The sequence below is a fragment of the Carassius gibelio genome, chromosome A13, assembly GCF_023724105.1.
Source record: "Carassius gibelio isolate Cgi1373 ecotype wild population from Czech Republic chromosome A13, carGib1.2-hapl.c, whole genome shotgun sequence".
NCBI lineage: Eukaryota > Metazoa > Chordata > Actinopteri > Cypriniformes > Cyprinidae > Carassius > Carassius gibelio.
The window spans coordinates 10,821,476-10,844,843 of record NC_068383.1 but is presented as its reverse complement, the minus strand read 5'-3'; the positions used below and the strand labels follow the sequence as shown (position 1 = coordinate 10,844,843).

At 36.5% G+C, this 23,368-nt stretch overlaps 3 protein-coding genes across 3 annotated transcripts in view; all 3 read right to left on the bottom strand.

The window, feature by feature from the left end:
* Nucleotides 1–11,011, bottom strand: part of LOC128026128 (zinc finger CCHC domain-containing protein 24) — a 35,797-nt gene extending 24,786 nt beyond the window's left edge. The window contains exons 1-2 of the mRNA XM_052612879.1: nucleotides 10,457–11,011; nucleotides 7,889–8,089 (exon numbers count right to left, since the gene is read on the bottom strand). Coding sequence (XP_052468839.1) covers nucleotides 7,889–8,089; nucleotides 10,457–10,693 — 438 coding nt within the window. The 5' untranslated portion in view covers nucleotides 10,694–11,011. The remainder of the gene's footprint in view (nucleotides 1–7,888; nucleotides 8,090–10,456) is intronic.
* A 6,247-nt stretch (nucleotides 11,012–17,258) lies between these two features.
* Nucleotides 17,259–19,097, bottom strand: wu:fj13e08 (zinc finger protein 37 homolog). Its single transcript, XM_052613898.1, has 2 exons — nucleotides 18,958–19,097; nucleotides 17,259–18,659 (listed from the first exon to the last, which is right to left on the bottom strand). The coding sequence occupies exon 2, from the start codon at nucleotides 18,560–18,562 to the stop codon at nucleotides 17,624–17,626; it is 939 nt and encodes a 312-aa protein (XP_052469858.1). The 5' UTR covers nucleotides 18,563–18,659; nucleotides 18,958–19,097; the 3' UTR covers nucleotides 17,259–17,623.
* Nucleotides 19,098–19,335: 238 nt separating this feature from the next.
* On the bottom strand, nucleotides 19,336–22,397 carry LOC128025998 (peroxisomal N(1)-acetyl-spermine/spermidine oxidase-like). Its single transcript, XM_052612658.1, has 5 exons — nucleotides 21,998–22,397; nucleotides 21,831–21,898; nucleotides 20,131–20,499; nucleotides 19,901–20,055; nucleotides 19,336–19,741 (listed from the first exon to the last, which is right to left on the bottom strand). The coding sequence occupies exons 3-5, from the start codon at nucleotides 20,423–20,425 to the stop codon at nucleotides 19,595–19,597; spliced, it is 597 nt and encodes a 198-aa protein (XP_052468618.1). The 5' UTR covers nucleotides 20,426–20,499; nucleotides 21,831–21,898; nucleotides 21,998–22,397; the 3' UTR covers nucleotides 19,336–19,594.
* Between the last annotated feature and the right edge of the window lie 971 nt (nucleotides 22,398–23,368).

Sequence of the window (23,368 nt, the reverse complement as noted above, 5' to 3'; positions counted from 1 at the left end):
CACTACAAGAGCCTCTTTTGTATGTCAAGAACCAGTACACCACAGTGTGGGTTTAGCTCTGTCATTTCTTGGTGACAGAAGATTTCTTAATGAAGAATAATATTATTAATGGTTTTGTGTAAATTAAATGTTTTAAATGCATGCAGCAGTGTCCCGTCAGAAAGAAATTGAGAAAAGAAGACCAATCCCATTTCAGAATGCAAACATTGCAATGACATCATCACCATCATTATGATTTCAAATAATGATGAACATTCTAATGTAAGTCAATGTGATATTTTAACATTGAATGTAATAATTCACTTAGTAAATCCTTACAACCCCCGCAAGAGACAGATTTTATCTACAGAAATAAACAATGTAAAAATGTGTTGATGTAAAGAAGAAAGAAAAAAGAAAATGGTGGTCTTGCAAGCACTTTAATAAAAAACAACAGCTTAAAGTGATGATTATTTGGCTCTTGAGATAGCTTTTAGATACCTGGCTTGAGTCCTACCTCAGAGTCTCCCCAATGGTTTGTCAGCCTGCAGAATGATATCCTGCCATGTTATAGACTACCTCCAAAAACACAGCTGACTGTCTTCCCTTGTCCTCCATAATAACAGACTCTATTGCTAATAGAAGATAAGTCCAACAGGAGATTGTCTGTTCTGTGATTAAAAAGGAAAAAAAGATCTGTGGTCCCCACTTGTGCTGTGGTCAGCATCCTACTGGGTGAACAATATGAGCTGACTTCCTGACCCCTACGTCTGGGGATCCTATAGACAAACAATGGGACCCTTAATTAACATCAGCCATTCCCAGCACTAGGCCCTCCCTGACGATCCCAATTCAGACCTGAACACAAAGCTTGCTGTGTTGTTGCTTTGACACCATCTTACTGTGCTCGTGTGCCCTGGCCCTCAGTATGAACGCTTCCAGTTAGGCCTCAGTAATATTCATTTTGAACAGAAGACTCTCTGCATCAGCACTTTCATATCCTGAGGTCAAAATATAAGAGATGGCATTCAGTTTGGAATCTAGTGACTTGTGAGAGGGATGGATCTGTCTGGGTTATCTGTTTATATGATATTAGATGAGCTCATGGTTGTATATTATTTGTTCTTCTAAGCTGGGCTGGATGTGTTTCCATGTTAGATGAGAACAAATAAATGGTCATTCCACTAAAGTTATTAGGCTGGTACAATGTAATTAAAGGAACTAATCTTGTAACATCAACAATAACAATGACCTTGTGCAGGTTCACAGTGGCTCTGTCTAGGGTTTAAAACTAAGCGACTTTGAACAATAATTCAAAAGGTGACTTCCTGTGACTAACCAATGGAGAAATCTTAAGTGCTTACATGTTTTGTTACCATTGACTTTCATTGTGTGGACAAATTTTTTTAATGAACTATGAACTTGCTTTTAAGAAATCAGGTTGGTCTCAGCAAGAAAAAAAGCTTTTTTATTGTTATAATTATTTATTTATTTTTTACAAGTAGATTGTATAATATGCTAATAACAATAAAAAATAACAATAAAAAAGCTTTTATTCTTGCTTTTTTTTTCTTTCTTAACATTACCTTCTTATATTCGTTTTCTTTCGTTAACGTTTGTTCTCATAAGACCAGACACGACCACAACCTCTCACTGAGAAATGATTGAAATCTTTATGAAGGATTCTTGACAAATAAAAGTTAATGAAAATATAATTATAATGGATTTATTGAATAATTATATTCAAAACTCTGGTCCACATCTGTAAAGGGCTGTGCATTTTTGTCACTTTATCCAAGCAGTATACCCTGTCTGCACAAAGCAGGAATCTCTGTGGTTGTTTTGAGGGTCTTTTTAAAACTGAGAATAGCATTGTTGCCTATAATTTGTCCTCACTAATCTCTTTGAGGAGAGCATGCTTTACTGAGCATGCTTTAAAAAAATACACTGAAACAACTCTGAAACAGGACACCAGCCACATTTGTGGTCTTCTTATCTCTAAATATGACAACAGATCACAACTCTCACTTGGAGAGATGTTATCATTACTCTCTGGTTGTTGATATTGAGGTCTCATGCAAAGGGACATCTACAGGCCAAAAAGAGGGAGGCGCATTCACAGTTGTATCAGCAAAAGTCAGAGGAAGAGTGCTATTCTCTGAACAGAACACAAAGCAGCTGGCAGGAAACCTGCTTTTCATATTCTTTTAACTTTGATTTCCGTTTTGAGGAAGTTTGTTAAGTGTGCTCTCCCTAGTGCGGTCCTTCATCAGCTGACTGTTTCACACCATCAGCAAAAATGACGCTTTATTAAGATGTATCTAAATACAGAGGCACTCTGTTCTACACCCAGTCGCTGTCTGTTGCACTTCTTACAAATGCACTTACATTTATAATTTATAAATATACATTACTGTTGTATACGTACATTACTATTACAAAAGTTTTGGGTTGGTAAGAATTTTTTATGTCTTTGAAAAGTCTTCAGTGCCACTTAATCATTCAAAAATCATTCTAATATGCTGATTTGGTACTCAAGAAACATTTATGACAATAATGCTTAATTTCATTGTAGTAACCATGATTAAAAACAATTTTTAAGATCCTTTGATGAATAGAAAGTTTAAAAGAATTTATTTGAAATATAAATCTTTTGCTATTATAAATGTCTTTACACTATTGATTGATTTAATGAATCCTATTTAAATAAAAGTGTCTAAAAACGTATTAATTCATACTTTTTGACTATTGACTTAAGTAAAGACTTTTATTATTGTACATAACTATGCTATACATAAAAAAAACAACAACACATTTTGTTTACACTAAATCTACATTACAACATCAAACTGATTGTTTCCCAGGACAGCAGATTGACAGGCTGTGAGGAACACTGAGCAGCTGGTCTGGACAAACATGAATACAAACAGATTTATGAAGCAACATCACACTGAGATTAATTTACTGAGTGCAATTGCATATAATAACATCAATCTCTGTAAAACAACTTCAGAGCCGAGATTCTCTGTAATAATGCCAGAAAACTCTGTCAATGGAATACAACTACACTACAAACTATTATTTCTTTTTAGTAGAACAATACTGTATATGATCCGTCTGATACAGTAAAGAGGGTCTCTTAACTATTTGCTTATTAGCATGCATATTACTAGAATATTAGCCATTTATTTGTACTAATTAAGCACATATTAAGGCCTTATTCTACATTACCTTATTCTACATCCCTAATCCCACCCAATACCTAAACTTAAAAACTACCTTACTAACTATTAATAAGCAGCAAATTAGGATTTTAATGGGAGAAAAGTTATAGTTAATGGTGAATAAGAGTTCCCTTTTCTAAAGTGTTACCGAGAATTTTTTTCATAAAATTACACTAAATCCAAAACTAAAACTGTAAAAATGTTTTATGTTGTAAATCTGAAAAACTGACTTTCAGTTTAAGCTGGATTTCAAAACTGAAAAGTCTGAACATAAAAGAGAAATATTTCCGAAGCAGATCATCATAAAACATCACCAGAAATGCTTGACAGCATGTTTTGGTGCCGAAAGGAATCAATTCTAACCCAGTTCATAATTCTTTCAAGATTTCAATAAATCCTGATTAAATGTCACAAAAACAGATAATGATAATATATAGTGTACAACAAAAGGCACACTTGAATCCGCAGAGAATCTGACCATGTCACTGATTGTATGTGGCTTTTGATACAGTTATTAAATGTTTTCTAGCACTCATAGCAACTGTCAAATGACAAACTACGCAATATATATTACTATATATGACAAACTACGCACTGTCAAATGACAAACTACGCACTATATAGCATTTTAACAATGCATATTCACACCTCATTACTCGAGCCTGACATAGTTTCTGACTGAAAATGGACTTGCTTATGTATGCAGTTACAGCTATTTTTTGTTTTCTATCAAGAAGCAAGAAATGCATTGTCACTTTGGCTCCCTATTAGAGCCATATTTATGTAATTATCTCAGCAAGAGACTGAGGAGAAGGTGACTGTCTACTAAGAGCTCAGTGAATGCCTCTTACATCAGAGAGTTTTTTGTTTTTTTTTCACAGACAGGAGCAATTGTAATGGAAGTTTGTCTCAAACAAAGGTTTCTTGTCAAACAAAATTACACAACCCCAGGCTAATGTTTACAATTTCTGTATCTTACATAATGACAACAACAAATCATGAAAGCCTTATCGCTCTGACCAATGGTGGATAAACTGCTTGGTGAAATAAAACATGAACGTTCACAAAGGTCTTTGCTTTGGTAGTAATGACGTTGTCAAACTGTGCTAAAGTGCTAGGGTAGATTTCACTCATACTGATGATGATGTGGGACGCCTCCAGACTATTGAAGTGGCCCAAAACACTTTGTGTTACATTGAGAAAATAAAAGATACTTGAATGAAACCTGCATCACAAAATGCAAATTACATGATTAATTAAAAAATATATTACACAAATTACAAAAAGTATTTTACAAATAGTAAAATTACAAAACAGTAAAAAAGCACACCTCTAAAACCCAATAAACTGAATAGTAAAGATGCATGATTAAAAGTTTCTAGTTTGAGCAATAAAAACAACCAACATCCCATTTGTAGCACAGTGTTACTAATACACAGCAAGCAGGGGAAATGTAAATAGGAGACAGAAACACGATTGTGGCCCTGTAGTAATTTCTTAGTACAACAAAAGACATTCTTTTATGCACCCTGTACCATGTTTCAGCGATTTCCTGACAAGACTCACATTGATCGGGTGAGGGTGGGAGTCAGAATGACATCTAGTGTCACTATGAGACTGTGACACAAAAAAAGGGCATTGGCAATAGGGATGCATTGCAGAGGACGTGACTCACGAGCTGAGCTTACCTCCAGGGCTCTTACAGTTCTACAAGCCACATTCCAGCGCACACATTTTCCATGAGGAAATCCCACCGCATCTCTGTTTAAGGGGTAGATTGAGCCTCATTGACTGATATTAAACTGGCATAATATAAACAAGAAGGACAAAGTCATGGCTTTTTGAGGACTCAGGAATTATGGGTAACGAATGACAAGGCAAAACTGTTCCCCTGTTTTGTCAAGCTTCTTTACATAACTCTCACTAGCTGCCCTTGGGCAGAGCAGAGCTGGTCAAACAGATGTCTGCTCAATGGTGTTCTTTTCTAAACTAGTGCTCCCTGTGGAGCTCCGCTAGGGCCAGAACCACTTCCCGAGGTGACACATGTGAGTCTGAACCACGCACACCAGAAGACATAACCACCACACTTCCTGCCCCCACGCTCTACTCCAACCAAGCCATGACATTCCCCAATTCCTGTCTGGCCAAGACACCCCCACCACAACCAGCTTCAGTCCTGGGGATGGCTGTGTTTTGAAACTCTGCCCCGTCCTGACTGGGAAGCTTGGCCCATTGCACCTCGTCTGGTGGGGAAACGAATGGAGACCTAGATGGTGCGCTGGTAGAAGGCATGACAATGTGATTCTCAGCACTGGCTTTAGATCACAGGTCCCGCTGTGCCCTGTGAAGTCAAATCCTCAGTGTTTGTGTTGGCAGGGAGTATGTAGTGGACAGGACAAACCCTTATTGGGGACCAGCTTACCCTGGAATTCATTTCCTCTGAGACAAGATCAGACCACATTCATCATTTTCAATTGTCGTTTCTGGCAGGAATCAAGGGCGAAATGCTGCGTCCGGAGGAGAAACTACATGGATGCACCATATGACAAATGGAAAGTAAATCTCAGAAAGTGAGACCCCAGGGGGAGGTAAATTGCAGCAGTGTTGAACTGAGTAGGTATGGACACTTTTGGGGGACAGGACTTTTCTTGTGTTTCCACTGGCATCCACACAATCAACTGAAATTTAAAACAGGACAGTTCTGACAATGATTTACTGACTGGTCTCAGACTAGTATTATAGCCTGTAGTGTTTTGTCATAATAAAACTCAGCATTTGCTCTTTTAAGTTGTTTAACATGAGAGGGTGATTCCAGCTTAGTGAAACCCATTGTGTAGATTCCTATAGACCAGGGGTTTTCAGACTTTCAAAGTGCAAGTGGATTTTTTTTTTTTTTTTTTTTTTTTACATTTTTATTATGTATTTTTAGCATTGTCAGAATTAACTGTAAATCTGCTCTAGAACTATTTTTATTTTGAACCACACAATATCAGCATAGTTGAAATGAACTGAAAATATGTTTTTTTTTTTTCAGGTTTACAAATCTAATATTACTCTAACAGTTGACAGGAAAAAAAAAGATAAATAAAATTTGGCTTCAGTACAGTAACAATATAAGGCCATATATATATATATATATATATATATATATATATATATATATATATATATATAAAATATTTGTAGCCAACATCTTTATAATATCATATTTTTTTCACACACAGTATAAATGGGTCTTTATACATTTTTTCCTAAAAGGAATTTCCATATTTGGGGGCCCTTAGCATCTAAAGTTTAAAAAGCCCTTCTTTTGAAAATGGCTCAATATCTTAATGGCAATAACAATAACACCACAGTTAACGTAATATGACCATGACTGCTATGTTTTTGTAAATCAATCCACGATTACATCATAACACTGATACAACTACAGTTCAAGGCCTAATGGCACATGAGCAATATTTTCCATCACCCATCTGTGACAGCAAAAACCCTTATAATAACAAACATCAGTGCATTTCAGTACACCATGTTGACAACGTCAAAGGAAAGTCTATAAATTACCTGAGCCGTGCACAAAGAGGTGGAGATATTTTATCATGATAGGACTTTTAGCAGTCTGCAGGGAACCCTCATCATCTTTCATAAAGGGAGGTTTGCCACTTTAATCCCACATCTGGTCTGCATTACCATTCCATGCAGCTCTGACTTGAGTCTGGGCCTGAACAAGAACCTCACCCTGTCTCTATGTCCAAAGACTATAAAACACTAAAAGCTTAAACACTAAAATTAAAGATGACACTGGCTCCTTCACAAACACTTGTATTTTATCTTTGTTTCTGGAACTTTTGCAAGTTTAACACTATTTCTATTAATTAAATTAGTATTGGGATGAAAAAAGCCAAAGATAAGACAAGGAAAAAATCTGGAAAAAAACAGTACTCTACATTAAATCTGCCCATTCCTGTTTAAATTCATGTTATTTTTTCCCTTGTCCTGAGGGTAAGCATTGCTCTGAGAATGTTGTTGCAATAGCTGAAACAAGACAATTAAAGGTCAAGGAGTGGTTTCTCATGATTTCCTATGGTTTTTCTAGTAAAACAGTGCATTTAAGCGAATTTAAATCAGAAACTTGCCATCTGTTTATATCGAGGGCACAACATTCTCACTCCAGCATCTCTGACTTCTGCAGTATTTCTTATCTCCCTGGAGTCCATTCATACCACATAAACTTGAACATTTGTTTAAATGTGATGCCTTGTTAACATTTTGTCATGAATCTAAACAAAACCACTGCTTTATGAAACTTTTAGTTAAATTTGCTAGAACAACAACGGCTAATATCACCTACAAAACACATGTAGCTAAGAGACTATTTGTGAAAATGACTGTGTGCCTCTTTTCCTGCTGAACACATTTTATGTGTGATATCCCTGATGATAATGTTTTTATTATTATGGACTGATGTTACTGACATAAAAACAGGATGATTTATTTATTTATTTATTTTTAGATTGCTCAGTGGCCTTGCGTTACCCCTCAACACTCAGCACAGTAGCACTCCGAATTAACTTAATACCCATGACTAAAAAGACAGAGAGATGCCTGTTGGGAAAGCTGGTCAATGAAGCAACATGTCTCTCTTTCTATCTCCCCAGTGTGTGCAGAGATCGCTGGCTGCTTACCTGCGGGCAGTCTTTGATATAGTGTCCCTTGTTGAAGCAGAGATGGCACAGGTAGTTTGGTGGCGGTCTCTTGCTGGGCTTGCGTGGCTCAGAGGACAGGGAGAGGTCGGAGAAGTGGTCCGTTAGAGAGGTCAGCCCGTCCACTATGTTGTTAAGAGAGCCGTATGGGGACACACTTTTGTATAAACCATTATTCAGGGCCTGCAAAACATAACAGGACATACATAATCCAAAAATTGGTTTATCCCAATATGTAAAAAAAAAAACAAAGAAGCAATTTAATCTTAACATGTCATAATACGGTGCTCTTAAATACTGTTTATAGGCAATGTTTTTTTTTTATGATTAAATATATAGGCAAAAACAATGTCCTCAGTTATGTAGAACTCTTTTAGCAATATTATCTAAAAAAAAAAAAGAAAAAATTTAAAAAAGAGAGATTCCTAATTCAGGATAAATTAATAAAATGGGGCGACATAATCCAATAAAGCCAGTGTTAAGTACATGAGTCAAAGATTTGCAAATCAGATTGCCATTTTACAACAGAGAGTACAGTAGATAATCAAACAAACTCTAGAAACAGTTTGAATGGGAAGATGTTGCTTGAGTGATGTCTTCCTCTGGTTCTGGTTTGGAAGGTTATGTTATTGTTGAAGTCTCATGTTCGACAGTCCTGAAACTTTACACTTGGCAAGTCCAGATAACTGTCATCTAGTTCTCAGCAAGCCAGGACAATAAACAGTTTGTGCACATATCTCTCAGACAAATTTGTATTCATCAGTTAGGTAATCTCTGAATGCATTAAACAAGCTTTTTAAGATCTTTCTTTTATAGCTGTACATGTGATGTTCATTTTCCATCCAGGCTGGTCAAATCCAGCTGATGTTCATTCTTTGTGAGAGGAATCCATGAGGAACACACAAACCTCAGAGTGTGTCTGACAAAGATTATGAGTTACATGCAATTAGATATCTTTAGACGTGTTTGTTTTCAAAAAATAATCTGCCTATAAAAAGTTGTCATGAGAAACTAAGCCTGCAGCTACACTATTTTCAGATATGAACAACAGACAGTGTAGTCTCAACAAGCAGTGTATGTGAAGGCAATGGAAATGTATGGAGTTTTGTGTAAACCAAAAAATAACAAACCATACAGCTGTGTTTTAAATGTCAATTTTTAAACGTCATGGAAATACAGAAATTAAGATGATCAGCAGATATGTCTGAATGGATTCATACAATTATTTTTGTGCAATAATGTGACCGCAATACTGAATGTAGCTGTCAGAAAGGAATTTAGCTGTGTCTCCAGAGGGATACGGCTCTCACACACATTTACACCAGCGGACGACATCTCTCCTCCTCACTCCTTCACACAGCTGGAGAGCCAGTCAGGGGGTCACTCTAACCTCTCCCATTCACCACTAACACACAACACCAGTTAACACTTTACACTCCACTTTCCACTGAACATCAAAACTTTACCTCTGTCTCAGCCACAACGCTGTCATTACATCACTAAAAAGAAAACGCACTCATATGTTCAAGCTTCTGGAAGTAATTCCTCTCATTTAAAAAAATAAAACTGAATAATACAAAAAACATTCAAAAGACTTTCAGTTCCTTGTTTGCTCCTTTACCATACCGAGTGTCATAACTGTAATATTTAATCTGATGAGCATTCCTAATTTTAATGATAAACGAAAACCATATTCTTTTCTTCTTATCCATGTTTCATGACACAATTTCCAGTAGCCACAGTATAAACACAGCAATATAAGCAGCTCCCAAAAGTTGGCCTACATTAATCTCAATTGAATCTTGAAATAACTTATGAATTATACATTTAAACACTGATAAAACAAACATACTAATTTACAAATGTTCCTTAAATATTTTCTTCTCATAAACTGGCATTGTATCCTTTTTAATAATACAATCAAATCTAGTTATTCAGAGAGGATCATTAATTATATTTACAATTTACTTTCTTTACCTTATAAAAAATAATATAGATTAAGTCTCATGTCTTCAGCAACATAAACAACCTCATAAATCAGAATCATCTTTGATTATCCTCAGTCATGGCAGCACACATTTAGGCCTGCAGAGATCAGCAAGCAATCATCAAACCTAGAATTCTGATTTACTGGACCTCTACATGCTGAAATTAAGCCTCATTTCGCTGTACACGTGCTGTTGCAAAATAACAATAAATTGAGTGTGCAAAGCTGCACACTGGCACCATTTCATGATCATTGAAACTATAAATTATTCGCATAGTATTGCAATTAAATAAATAAATAAGATTTAATATTGTTAAACAATAGAAATGGAAAAAAAATGTATTGTTTCAAGTTTCCAGAGATTAAAAGATTATGTAAGTCGCTAAAGCATTTGTGTATTGTGCAAATGTAGCCAAGACTAGACGCGCTACATTAGACATGCATTAGTCAACTGCGCTTTACATAATAAATCTTATTCCAGTGGCCAGGGACCGTTATCTCCGTAAACTTATTTAAAATATATAGATAAGATATACACTGTAGGAAACCAGAAAACGATGTACCTCATTCCTCTGCAGCTGAAAGAAGTTGTTGAGATAGTTGGAGTTGAGAGAGGAGCTCAGGTCATTGGCAGGAGATTTGCTGTAGTTCAGGTCCGGATGGGAAGAGTTGGGCTCGGGTCGGAAGGCATCGAAGGCGCTCGTTTGATGCGTGTCTTGTAAAGAAAGGTAAACCCAGTTGAGAAGCTGTGCAGGCTGGTACACTGAGGTACTGGTGTCTATAGCAGACAGCAAGCTCATATTGTTACTGTAACTTTTACTCTTCCACTGTTACTTCTGGAAAAGGCAAACTTGTTCAGAATCTACTGTGAATGCGCCGTCCGGTTTTCCACACCCAAAAAAAAAAAAAAAAAAAAAAAAAAAAAAAAATCAGAGCTTCTCTCTCTTCTTCCAGCACAGACCCCAATTCCTTCGCTGGGATCCGTGTCCCAGGTTCGTAATTACACAAAAGTCATTGCTCTAATATGTCAGAAATAAAAAGTTTTAGCCCGCTGTCCACGGCCCGTTATCTCGCTTTATTTGCACTGTAACAGCAAGGAAATCATTGAATATTCATGTAGCGTCTGTGCGCGTCATTGTCTCACATGGCCAATCAACACGCGCTGTTTAACATATGCTCTTTTATAAAGCTAATTTCAACAGAACATTCATATAAACATATTTAAAAAAAACAACTATTTAAAAAAAAAAAAAAAAAAAAAGCTTAGTTTGTGGTTTCATAAAGACTAAAATTATTTAAACGAGACGTCATCTAAATGTACGGTTCCAACAGAGCAGTTTTAACGAATCTACTTTATAAGCATTAAAATTTTGTCGTATTTACTCCCATAAAGAAACCCATTAAAGCACTTTAGAAAATCTCCTCTACAAAACAATTTAACTGACACCAGTTAATATGGAAGAGGTTACTGGACGGGATATGTGAAACTAAACACCTTAGCAATAGTCTGATGCAGCAAATGGGGTTGTTTATTTAACAAGAGGGGTGAGACTCTTAAGTGATGGCCCACAAACAGATGTTGGTTAAAAACACATGAAAAAGACCGATCACATCAAGTATTAGTATTAGAAGTTGTGAAGAAAATAATAGAATATTACTACCAGAACATAAGGGCTGCATTTTGCTGGACCAGGTGGGTTTCAAAAGATTCTCACACAGCAAACAACAGAACAACTTATTATCTCACCTTAGGTATCTTTCCCTACAATGGCAAACTGATTTGTACTTCACCTTGTGGTGTTGTTAATATCCTCACTTGCCTTTCTGAAGACACTTTTCAGAACTTCATTCACCTGATCTAAACAGAACAGGTAACATTACCCCCAAGAATGTTCCTGGGATTCAGTTAGATGCATAGCATTCATATAAATGTATACATGTTTAGTAAATAACTAAATTTTAATGTTCAATTAAGTTTAATGCACAAAAAGGATTAATTCAACATCATATCTAACCACATGGATGTCCAATTAACATTGTACAAAAAAAGATAATGAATCAAAGATTAAAGGCACAATATGTACGATTTTTTTTTTTAAATATCCAAAAAACAGAAGAATGGTCTTATATATTTTGTGGACTTGGGTAGCCTTACATTATCACAAAAATGTTGAGGAATGTTTAAATCCAGAGAAATAAGCAATTTTAACTAGTTACATGGACCATGTCTATAGTGTCATTGTGTCATATAGTGTCACTGTATTGTAGAAAACATGGAAACACCAAAGACGCTTTAATATTAATATTTGAGTAGCACTGCAGAACATTCCTAAGTATCTAATATGATAAAACATTGCTGCTTCAATTAACTAATTTAAAATTTAGAAATCGAACTTGTCATTATCAATAAAATAGAAATATTGAAGCTGTTTCTGTGTGGGTCTTAAGGCATGCCCTGGTAGCAAATCACCACCATGTGACTGATCTTTGCAGACACAGGGCGACTACATTCACTACAGAGTTGCTCACTTTTCTGTCTCTTCCAGATGGACAGTAATAACATAATTTTCTGATTCTTTTCTGACAGCTCTTTTCTTGCAGCTCAGAATTGACAGCTAACAATGATGTGCACATCCCACATCTGTCTATGGCCTCAAGGCTGTTCATGGATAATCCAGGGCTTTCTTCTCTGCACCTTTGAATCTGAGACACTACAAGCTCTTTCACCAACTCTTTTATGAACAACCTTTGGGTGTTATGACCACCTACCATGAAGCGAGTGTGCTGAGCAATGAAAATGGAGTTGGAGTTTACAACGGCAATATTACGGCACATTACTGGTATGCATTGTACTCAACAAAATAATTTGGCACATAGCTTACCATGAATACTTTGCCACAAAAACCAAACTCAGAGGCATGTAGTGCTCTTAACATGAAGGTGGCTCATGTAGATTCTTATGGTGTCGGGTCCCCACCATGGTCAAGCTTTTCTCAAAAAGCTTCTCTGCCAGAGGGACACAGGTGAAGTAGCTGTCCATTGTAATGTTGAGACCTATCATGAAAAATAAACACATAAGGCAAAGCCATTAGGTTACACAACAACAATCGCAGTCTGGAACGGCGTTAGAGGCTATGGGCTGGTATCTAGAAGGCCATTGATTCGATCCCTACATAAATGAAATGTGTGATTTTAAGGAGGACAGTTAACCCAAAGTGCCTCAAATTTAAATATTCTGCTAAAGGCTATGGATAAAACTGCCTGCTAAATGTTGATTTACTGTACAACTTTTTCTCCTGCTTCTGACCATTCAGTGCAATGGCAGAAAGAATCACATTATACAAGCAAAGGGGACTTTTAAGCATCATTACTCCGGGCAGATCACATGATCTTTCAGAAATCATTCTAATATGCTGATTTGGTGCTCAAGAAAAAAAAATATTATCATGGTCGAGAACAGTCATGCTGCTTAATATTTTTTGTGGAAACATTTATGCTTTTTTATGATTCTTTGATGAGTGTAATGTTCAAAAGGACAGTATTTTCTTTGGAAACACCAGACACCACTGATTACTAATAATAAAAAAAAACCTTGCTTGCAGAGATGGGACCAAGTCACACATGTGCAAGTCTCAAGTAAGTCTCAAGTCTTAACCTTCAAGTCTCAAGTAAGTCCCAAGTATTTTTTTCTTGGGCAAGTCAAGTCAAGTCAAGTCACAAGCTATGTCAAGTCAAGTCCAAGTCAAGTCACCTTAATATTGTTATTTTACCTGCAGAATCTGATCTTAATAAAGTTAAAAGACAAGATATAAGTAACTGTCAGTAAATTAAAATTATTTGGATTTGCATTGTAAATACTCATGTTCAGTAAAATATCATGGAATCAAACAAAATTGTAACTTGCTAAAATTATTTATTTTTCACTTCTGCCAACAGTGTTTGAAATGTTTTACATTTTCAACATTGAGTCCATAACACAAATAACAGCTAAACATCCAACAGACTCCTCTCTGAACACCTCTCTCTCTCTCTCTCTCAAACACAGTTTACATACAACATTAAACTGTTACATTTCTCCTCTCTCTCTCTCTCTCTCTCTCTCTCACACACACACACACTCTCTCTCTCTCTCTCTCTCTCTCTCTCTCTCTCTCTCTCTCTCTCTCTCTCAGAGTATAGAATATAAATATGACGTATTTTCAGTTGTTTCATACTTTTTTGTTATGTACAGTACAGACCAAAAGTTTGGACACACCTTCTCATTCAAAGAGTTTTCTTTATTTTCATGACTATGAAAATTGTAGAGTCACAATGAAGGCATCAAAACTATGAATTAACACATGTGGAATTATATATGGAATTATATACATAACAAAAAAGTGTGAAACAACCAAAAATATGTAATATTCTTGGTTCTTCAAAGTAGCCACTTTTTGCTTTGATTACTGCTTTGCACACTCTTGGCATTCTCTTGATGAGCTTCAAGAGGTAGTCACCTGAAATGGTCTTCCAACAGTCTTGAAGGAGTTCCACGAGAGATGCTTAGCACTTGTTGGCCCTTTTGCCTTCTGTCTGCGGTCCAGCTCACCCCTAAACCATCTGGATTGGGTTCAGGTCCGGTGACTGTGGAGGCCAGGTCATCTGGCGCAGCACCCCATCACTCTCCTTCTTGCTCAAATAGCCCTTGATGCCTTCAGTGTGACTCTACAATTTTCATAGTCATGAAAATAAAGAAAACTCTTTGAATGAGATGGTGTGTCCAAACTTTTGGTCTGTACTGTACATAACAAAAAAGTATGAAACAACTTAAAATACGTCATATTTATATTCTGTACTGTATATATATATATATATATATATATATATATATATATATATATATATATATATATATATATATATATGCACTTCTCATGATTGGGTAATCGCGGCAGCTACATTAGTTTTTCTGATTAATTGTTTTGCTCTATGAGAAAGACAAGGTAACAAAATATTCGGGGCTTATAGCCCAGCCCTAGCGCCGCCCCTGGAATGCGTTTTTTTTGACGGCCTGCTAGCGGATCATTAGGGGCCGTTCACATCACGTCTTTTGCGCGCGCAAGTTCGTTATTTCCAATGTAGGCGCGCGGTATGCGCGCTCATAATGGAAGCAACGCGCGCGCGTCGCACCGCATCGAGTTAAAAACATCTAAACTTTTCAGAATGCCGCAAGCGCACCGCAGGTCATGTGACAATAACTAACCAATCAGCTTCATCCTTTCCCGTAACAACGTTGAAAGCTCAGCTAAGATGAAGGAACAGCTGTTCATAGCTGTATATGGATTGCCATTTTGAAACGAATTTAGTAGCAGAGCTACTGCGAGCGATTTTTAGTGCTGCAAATCCATTTATACTTTGCTGAAATTTCCGCGTCTTCACTGAGAGAGAGCGTGTCATGGATGCTTAGCAACGACAGACGCCCCAGGAGCACTTCTGTCCGAGCGCTTTGGAAACAAGGAGAAAGCGGCGCGACTAGCGTTTTCCACGCGTTTTTAGGCGCGAACTATTGAAGACAAAAGAGATGACCCTCGGTACCTCTCAGGCTGACATGTTGATGCGATGTGATATCTGATTTAAGTGGGCGTGGTGTGTGTAATGTAGAGAGGGCATGACTGATGATAGTGTCCTGATCCAGTCACGACGCTATTCTCAGCCTGCGCTCCAGCTGAGTAATCAACTTTATTTTAAAAAATAATTTATATATTTTATATTCAAACTGAAAACATGATGTGATTAACACTCAAGTCATTCAAGTCATCGTGTCTCAAGTCAAGTCAAGTCCCGAGTCTTCAACTTCCAAGTCCGAGTCAAGTCTCAAGTCCTAAAAATAGCGACTCGAGTCGACTCGAGTCCAAGTCACCAAGTCACAAGTCCCCATGTCTGCTTGCTTGTTCCCTGGAATGGCCCAAGCTGCTTGCAAACAGTGACACAATCCCTGGAGATGAATCTTTTCTTAAAGTTGATCATGAACGGGTCCCAAACATTTCGGATGGCTGCCATGTGGTCTGATGTCTCTCTTACAGTTCTGGTGTTCTTGTTATCTAATTGCAGGAATTTGTGAAGATCCTGGTATCTACTAACAGACATGGTAGTTCTATACAGTGGGTTCTGTAATGGATCAATAAACAGTTCCCGGATTGGTATGCAGCATCTGTCTACACTAATGAGAACACTCAGACCAGTAAAGGCTTTTAGCTCTTCTTTAGTGATCTTTTACCACACTTTGCTTTTTTGGTAACGCTGCTCTCAGCCCACCCAGATTAGTGCATTGCAGGATCTCATCAATGATGTTTTCACTCATGAAATGTTCCCAGGCATTTTTAAGCGTCTCTACTGATGCAGGCCCTGGACAGCTCTGTGATTTCGCTTCGAGGAGGATATTTGCTCCAGTAAGATTCTCCTTTACTCCATTGACTCAAACGATCTTCACTATCCTAATCACTTAACCTGTGAGGGCCCTGAGCCTCTGTCACATCCTGGGACATGCTGGCATTCTGGGCCATCACTATCAGAGACTTCAGATTCCAAATCAGTGGCAGCAATGGATTCATATTCTTCTCTTAGTGTATCTGTAAACTCAGCTAGAGGCCTTTTAATGCACACCATGGACAAAACTGTAAAAATACAAACACAAAAAGCATAAACAGATGTAATGTCACATCAAGTTCAAAATATGCATCAGTGGTATTACTCATCTGAATGACGCTTTTAGTACACAACTTACATGACTCCACCATAGCACACACCGAGCATTATCTTTCCTCTTATCGCTTATAAATCCATGTGATCCAATACACTACTTGATTAAGTTATACTAAATTCTGAATTTGCTAAAGATGCGATTTTTTATATAAAACAAAAACATGTTAATTATTTGTGCCAGCATTGTCAACATTTTGATCTGAACAGTTCTATTGAAACTGGCTGCATACTGGGCATTTGCTTACTCAGCAAAACTCAGGAGCGGTCAGAATGTAAAGCACTTGGCCTCCCTCTGGTGGAGAAATGTAAAAAATAGCTTGTTGTTCCAAACCTGCATGACTTTATTCTGAACATCAAATAAGATATTTTGAAGATTGTTTCAAATGTGTTTATCCATACGATGAAGACCAATGGTGAAAGAAAAGGTAATTAAAGAACAAAAAAATGCCCCCAAACTTTGAATGGTAGTATATAGACATATATGTGTACAAAACATGGGCCCTCATAGCAAAATTACATTCTGTCAATATTTCACTCATGTAAGGTTTATTTCCACACTGTGTTGTGTTGAAAAATTTCTTCCAAAATAAAATGTCCTTAAAAATAAGAGAACTGAGACTTAAATTTGTAATCCTCTAATTTTAATGCAAGCTTGCTACAGAAAGCTTCTTGGAAAACATTAAAAATGTGTAAAAAGCAAAAGAACTGTCTCTTATTAATCATTGGACAACTACATGAGTAAACTACAATCTCTTCAAGAGGGGAACATAGTCATGAGGATGAGATGACTCATTCAAACCACCATAAAAAGTATAGATGAAAAAAAAAAAAAAGATTTTAGTCAATTTCAGTCAAAAAGCCTTCTCAAGTGAAATAAATACTGAAAACTCGTTTTCCACTTTACATAAGCAAACATTAATCGTTTAAAGAATGAATAAAAATGTAGACCCTTTGATTGTTAAGAAATGTGCTGATACACATCATGGACCCTAATCAAGATGGTCTTTTAGATGCAACCTGTAACTGTAGCCATATCTGTATGCTTTACCACACACAGAGCACTGGAAAGGTCTCTCCTGTGAGTGCGTCTGTTTATGTTTGTTAAGTACGTAAACACGTTTAAAACTCTTCCCACACTCAGGGCACATATAAGGTCTCTCTCCAGTGTGATCTCTCTGGTGCACCCTCAAGTCATAGATGTCAAAAAACCTCTTCTCACACTGGTTACATGGAAAAGGCCTGTCACCGGCATGTCTACGCAAGTGTATTTGTAAATACGAGGGCTTGGCAAACTTCATTTCACACTGACCACAAGCGTATGGTTTCTGTCTCCTGTGAATCTTCACGTGATCCGTGAGAAGATCTGAGCGCTGGAATTCTTTCCCACAGGTTTCACAACTAAAACGCTCTTCTTTGTGCTGTTTGTCAGATGTTCTGCCTTTTCCCCCCTGCATTACTAAACATTTCTTTCCTTCGTTTGACACATCAGAATTCATTTCAGTTAGTATAATTTGTTCTGTTCGCTCTGTTAATTTTCTTTTTCTCGTCGTTGTCTGCTTGTCTGTGCTTTTTTTTCTTTTGCTCAATGAGTCAGATCTTCTGTTCAGAGGCTCATCTGGAGAACTGTGTGTGTTCTTTGTGATTTCAAACTCTTCTTCCATCTCAACTGGAGGCATTAGGCCAATTGGTAAGATTTGCAGCCCGAGGTCCAAAAACTCCTCTTTAATATTCCCCTGCGAATGAGGAAATGTTCCTAGTTCGTTCACATCAAGCAATGAGGTGTCATCTAGATCAGGTTCCACTTTAACTTGTATTTCTGACTTAATGAAGTCCGATTGCAAGATTAGTGATCTGTCATCTTCATTTTTTAAGCGTCCATTCATAAAGTGCTGGGAAATTAATTTTGCAGATGGCGAACCTTGCTCCATTTTAACCAATTCTTTGACTTCTGATGCCCAGCTCTAATTCAACTGCACTGGCTCCTCTTGAGACTGGACTTGAATCCTTCAGAAAGCTGAACCAGAACTATAACAAAAATGGCATCAATATCAGATATCATAATAGCATAAAGATATCAATGCTCTGCCCTACTACGTATTTGACGTGTTTTCTTTTTATCGAAATTACTTTTGAAACTGCATTATTATCATCATCATGCAGTTGCACAGTTGGCTAAACTAAAATTACCATAAAATACACGTGCTAAATAAACTGCACTAACTTCACATCAAAAATATGACATTTTTCTGTTAAGTTCTGATTTGTTTAGGAAAATTGATTAAAAAAAAATATTGGAAATGCAGGCGTATTACACAAAACTCACCGGATATTATAGAATTCAGGAAAGTTTTTATTGTAGTTGACAAAAATCCATATTTGCCATGATATTTGCGTCGCTGAATCGTTTTCTTCGGTGCCTTTAGTAACGAGTTGAGAAGCAACTACATATGTGCGTAATGCCACCTACTGGGCGGGATTGACAACATCAAGTCTCGGGCAATTCTGTGCCCATTACATTTATTGGTTTACCTGAAAAAGTAGAGGGTCCCATATGAACAATGTCCAGATATTTTAACTAAATAGTAGGCCTACTATTTACAAACAATTTCCTTTCTTATATCAGCTAAACCAATAAAACTTAGATTTTTTTTCAATCTAATATCTAAGTTTATAAAACACAAAACAAACCCACTTCATAAAGTATTATTAGAAGATACATTTAATAAAAAATCACAAAAAATAATAACATTTGTGCAAGGTACAGGCATTTAGTGAAAATGGTTAGAAATTTTGAGATACCCACAAATCAACATTTGCTGAATGCAATTAAATAACATTGGATGTCGTGTTGAATATTACAGTCAGAAGCCATTATTACATTCCAATTTTATTTCTAATCCTTTACTTCTCATGAAAATGACTGTCAGTCCTTCTTACTCTTCAGAACAGGAGGACAGTTTTCACAGTTTAGATGAGACAGAGCCAGAGGCAGGAGTGTAGTGAGTTATAAGACGCTCTGCTTCTCTCCAGCCACTCAGCAATGCTCCATGAACTGTAGAGAAGAAAGACCTGTGTGTGGCTTCTCCTGCAAATAACACCTGCAAAGACTGCAAAAACAAAGTGTCATTCATGTTTATAAGACATTATCAAAAAATAATTAAAAAAAGTGTAGAGAGTAAAGGGGAAATGTCCACATATGGCACAGTGCTCATAGAGAATGAAATCTTATGCTTAAACAAACATTGACAAAATGAGAGTAGTTGCACCTTGGAATTTGAGCCTTTCAGTGGCAAGGGTTCAGCAAGGTTATCTATATCATATCCTGAGCAACCTCTGGCCACATAGGTGTAAGATCCACAGGAATAGGGATCATTGAACCATTGAGATCTTAAAAGTTTCCTTGGTGTAATAGTTGGATTTCCTAAACATTTTTATGAAAAACTTCATAAGTTATTTATTCATTCATGTTATCTCTTGTACAAAGTAAAAATGTTACCAGTAAAAATGCGCAGGAGTTGTGTGACACTGTGCAGCACTTCAAGTTCAGACAGAGTTTCAATGAACTCAGACTCCCGCCCTGCGATCCATCCATAGAGCACAAGTCCATATGGTCCTATGGGCTTCAGCACAGTGAACCCAAATAACTTTCTATTCCAGGACATATTTATATCAGAAACAACATTGGCAAGATGTGTCTCGTCCTCCCATAAAAGGTAGATCAATTCACAGTCTTCATCCCAGAAAGGCTGCTCAAACTCAAGAAAGATCTTGTTGTTGGTCCCAAATCCCATTCTCTGGATGGAGAGCAATTTGTGCAGTTGAAGAGGAGGGTTCAGAAAAGTGCTCTGGTGCTTCTTCAGGTATCCTGTAATGAAACGGCACATCAGATGAGTTAAAGGCCCTGCAGATAATGTAACAATAAAATTATGAAGCAATACTATGAAAACTATTTTATATATAAGCTATACTATGTAAATGAGGGATAAAAACTAAGCGAATCACCTGACTTTGTAAATCAGAAGAAAATAGTGTGGTGCAAGAAAATAGATCCCGAAAGAATTCGCCACTGGTTCCTTTTCTTTTTTTTCAGTTTATGAGTAAAATAAAATTATGTGGTAAACATAACTTGAAGACATTTTGACATTTCGTTCTACAACATAAACTGCACACACTCACACCAAAAACCCAAATTTTGAAACAGTTATGTTTATTTTTGAAAATGTGGGTTTCTAATTAATGTGTGTTATAGAACAAAACATCATACTATCAAGTTATGTTTACCACAAGCTTTATTTTAAAAATTTAAAACCCCCATTATAAAATCCCCAGGGGAAGATCTCAAAAGAACCTGGATTCTGATGTGACACCTGCTCTTAAAGGAAGTGGGAACCACATAGAATAATGTAATGTTCCTTGTTCCCAGGATGCCTTCCACTGTGTATTATGTGCACTCCAGCCAGAAGGCACTAACTTCATGTCTCACTCTCAAAAACATGAGCTATTATAACTTGTGGGAACTGACTCGCAAAAAAAAAAAAAAAAAAAAATTAGAAATGCTGATTGTGAGCATGAGGGAAACTACTTTTTTTTCTCAAGCAATAAAACAATGATTTGAGATAATGCAATGAAGCACAAATAGATTGTATTTTAAGAAAAGGTTAATGAGCATCCATTTTAAATATAATGATAATAGCAAACTGACTTTTAATGTTGTCCAAAATCTGCTGGAATTTTTTTAAAGGTCTCATAAATATTTTTTTAAAGGTCTCATAAATATTTTTGAGTAGAAAACTCACATGATACTGTACAATGTGTTAGCAACACAAACATGAGGCCAAATGAACACAATTTAAATTGTATAAAAAGGTAATATTGTTACTGTAGAAGCATGTTAGGAGTTTATATGTTCTTAGTTTAACAAACAAAACAAAACAAATATTTTAAGTCATGGAGCATAAGTACATCATAAAATAACATTCTATTTCATTTGTAACGCCTGAGTATTGTGGGTAAAAATACTTACAGTTGCTAATTACTAGTTGTTAATTACAGTAGCCTATACTTTTTATTTACTAATTATTGCACTAATGCCTTCACCAAAATGAAAAACCTTAAACTAGCAATCTGTGGCTCACTTCTGTTGACTGTACAACAGAGAAGATGCCTTTGATCTAAACTGTAAGCACATTTTCTTACAAATAATTTGCAGTGTTAGAGATGCCATCCAATTTTTGTAATATCATTGACCTCAGTGCACTGTATCTCTGAAAAACAAAAGTACAACAGGTTAAAATAAATAAACTGTTGTGTTGTTTTCGTGAAACCGAATTTTGTGTAACTTAATTTCTTGTTATTTTTAAAACCTCTCGCTCTTCCTCCTCTTTCAATTTCTTGATGAAACTGTCCAAAACAGGCATTTCAAACGTAATATACTGTGCAACCTGTAAGACAATGAAATTTAAGCACACAATATTTTGAACGTTAACAAAAAACAGGGCATAGAACTTGCACATGTGCATCAACATTTTCAATTTACAATGAATGTTTATTCTGCAATTTAAATATTTGTTGTACCATTGTTAGTTCCTAGGATAGGATCTTAAAATTAAACTTGACTATTGTTTACTGTATCTATGTTTGAACAACAGAATGTAAGTTTGCCAGTGAAAGCATGTTCTGAATGACCTATTGTGAACTATACAAATGTGCAAAATACTTAAATCATATGTAATCTCTTCACCAAGGTCCTTTTCCATAATAAATTTTTTGTCAGATGGAGGAAATCCTGCTGGCCCGTGTCTCAGCTCTGTTTCAAGTGATGAAGAGGCAGTTGAAAACAGCAGATATTCGACTGGAGGTGGTAAATTTATGGAAAGTCACTTAAGGAGGAGTACAACAATATAGCACAGGTACCAAATGTATTATTCAAGAGATTGGTTCTGAACGATGCTGTGCTTTCAATTCAATAATATTTACTATAATAATAATAAAATAAAAAACAGGCAGACAGATGAGATAGATAGATAGATACTTATTAAAGAGATTAAACCAAAACATTCAGGACAGCTACTTAAAATAACTAGTTGTAGCAGATCATGTAACACAACCTTCTATTTTTGTACAATTAAAGGATTTAACCTAATTTGATGAGCACCTTTCTTAGCTCTACTGTATAACTTTGGTTTTAGCTGAAAGGTGAATCTGAGGTGAGGAAACACAATTCGCATTTGAACATTATAATTTGCATCTAATATTCAGCTGCATTTCAACTTAAAAATCCATATTAACTCTATATTAATTCAACAAACCAGAAACTCCTTAAGGTGACATCTACACAATTAGCCTATATAGATGGAAGAATTCACGTTCTGATAACACAGAACTTTATTTAATTCTCAATTGTTCAGTCCTCAGCAGGAGATTCTTGGGATTCTTTAACTAAATAATCATTCAACACAGCCACAAAGTAAGACAGAGGTCAGAGCTGCAGCCCACCAGACTTTTCCCCAATGGATCTCTGAGGACCTGCTCTTCAACAAAAACCTGTGACCAAAATAAAATAGTGTAATGGTGTTGGGAGCTGTTGTGATTGCGAGTGAGTGCAGTCAAGTGTCATGTAGGTGGAGGGCTAAGTGCTCCCAGGGCCTCATTGTTCCTGTGATGTAAACATTCAGGGCAGCTGTGGCAGGGTACCATTGGTCAGCTTCCTTTCTACTCTCTGCTCAGCACACACA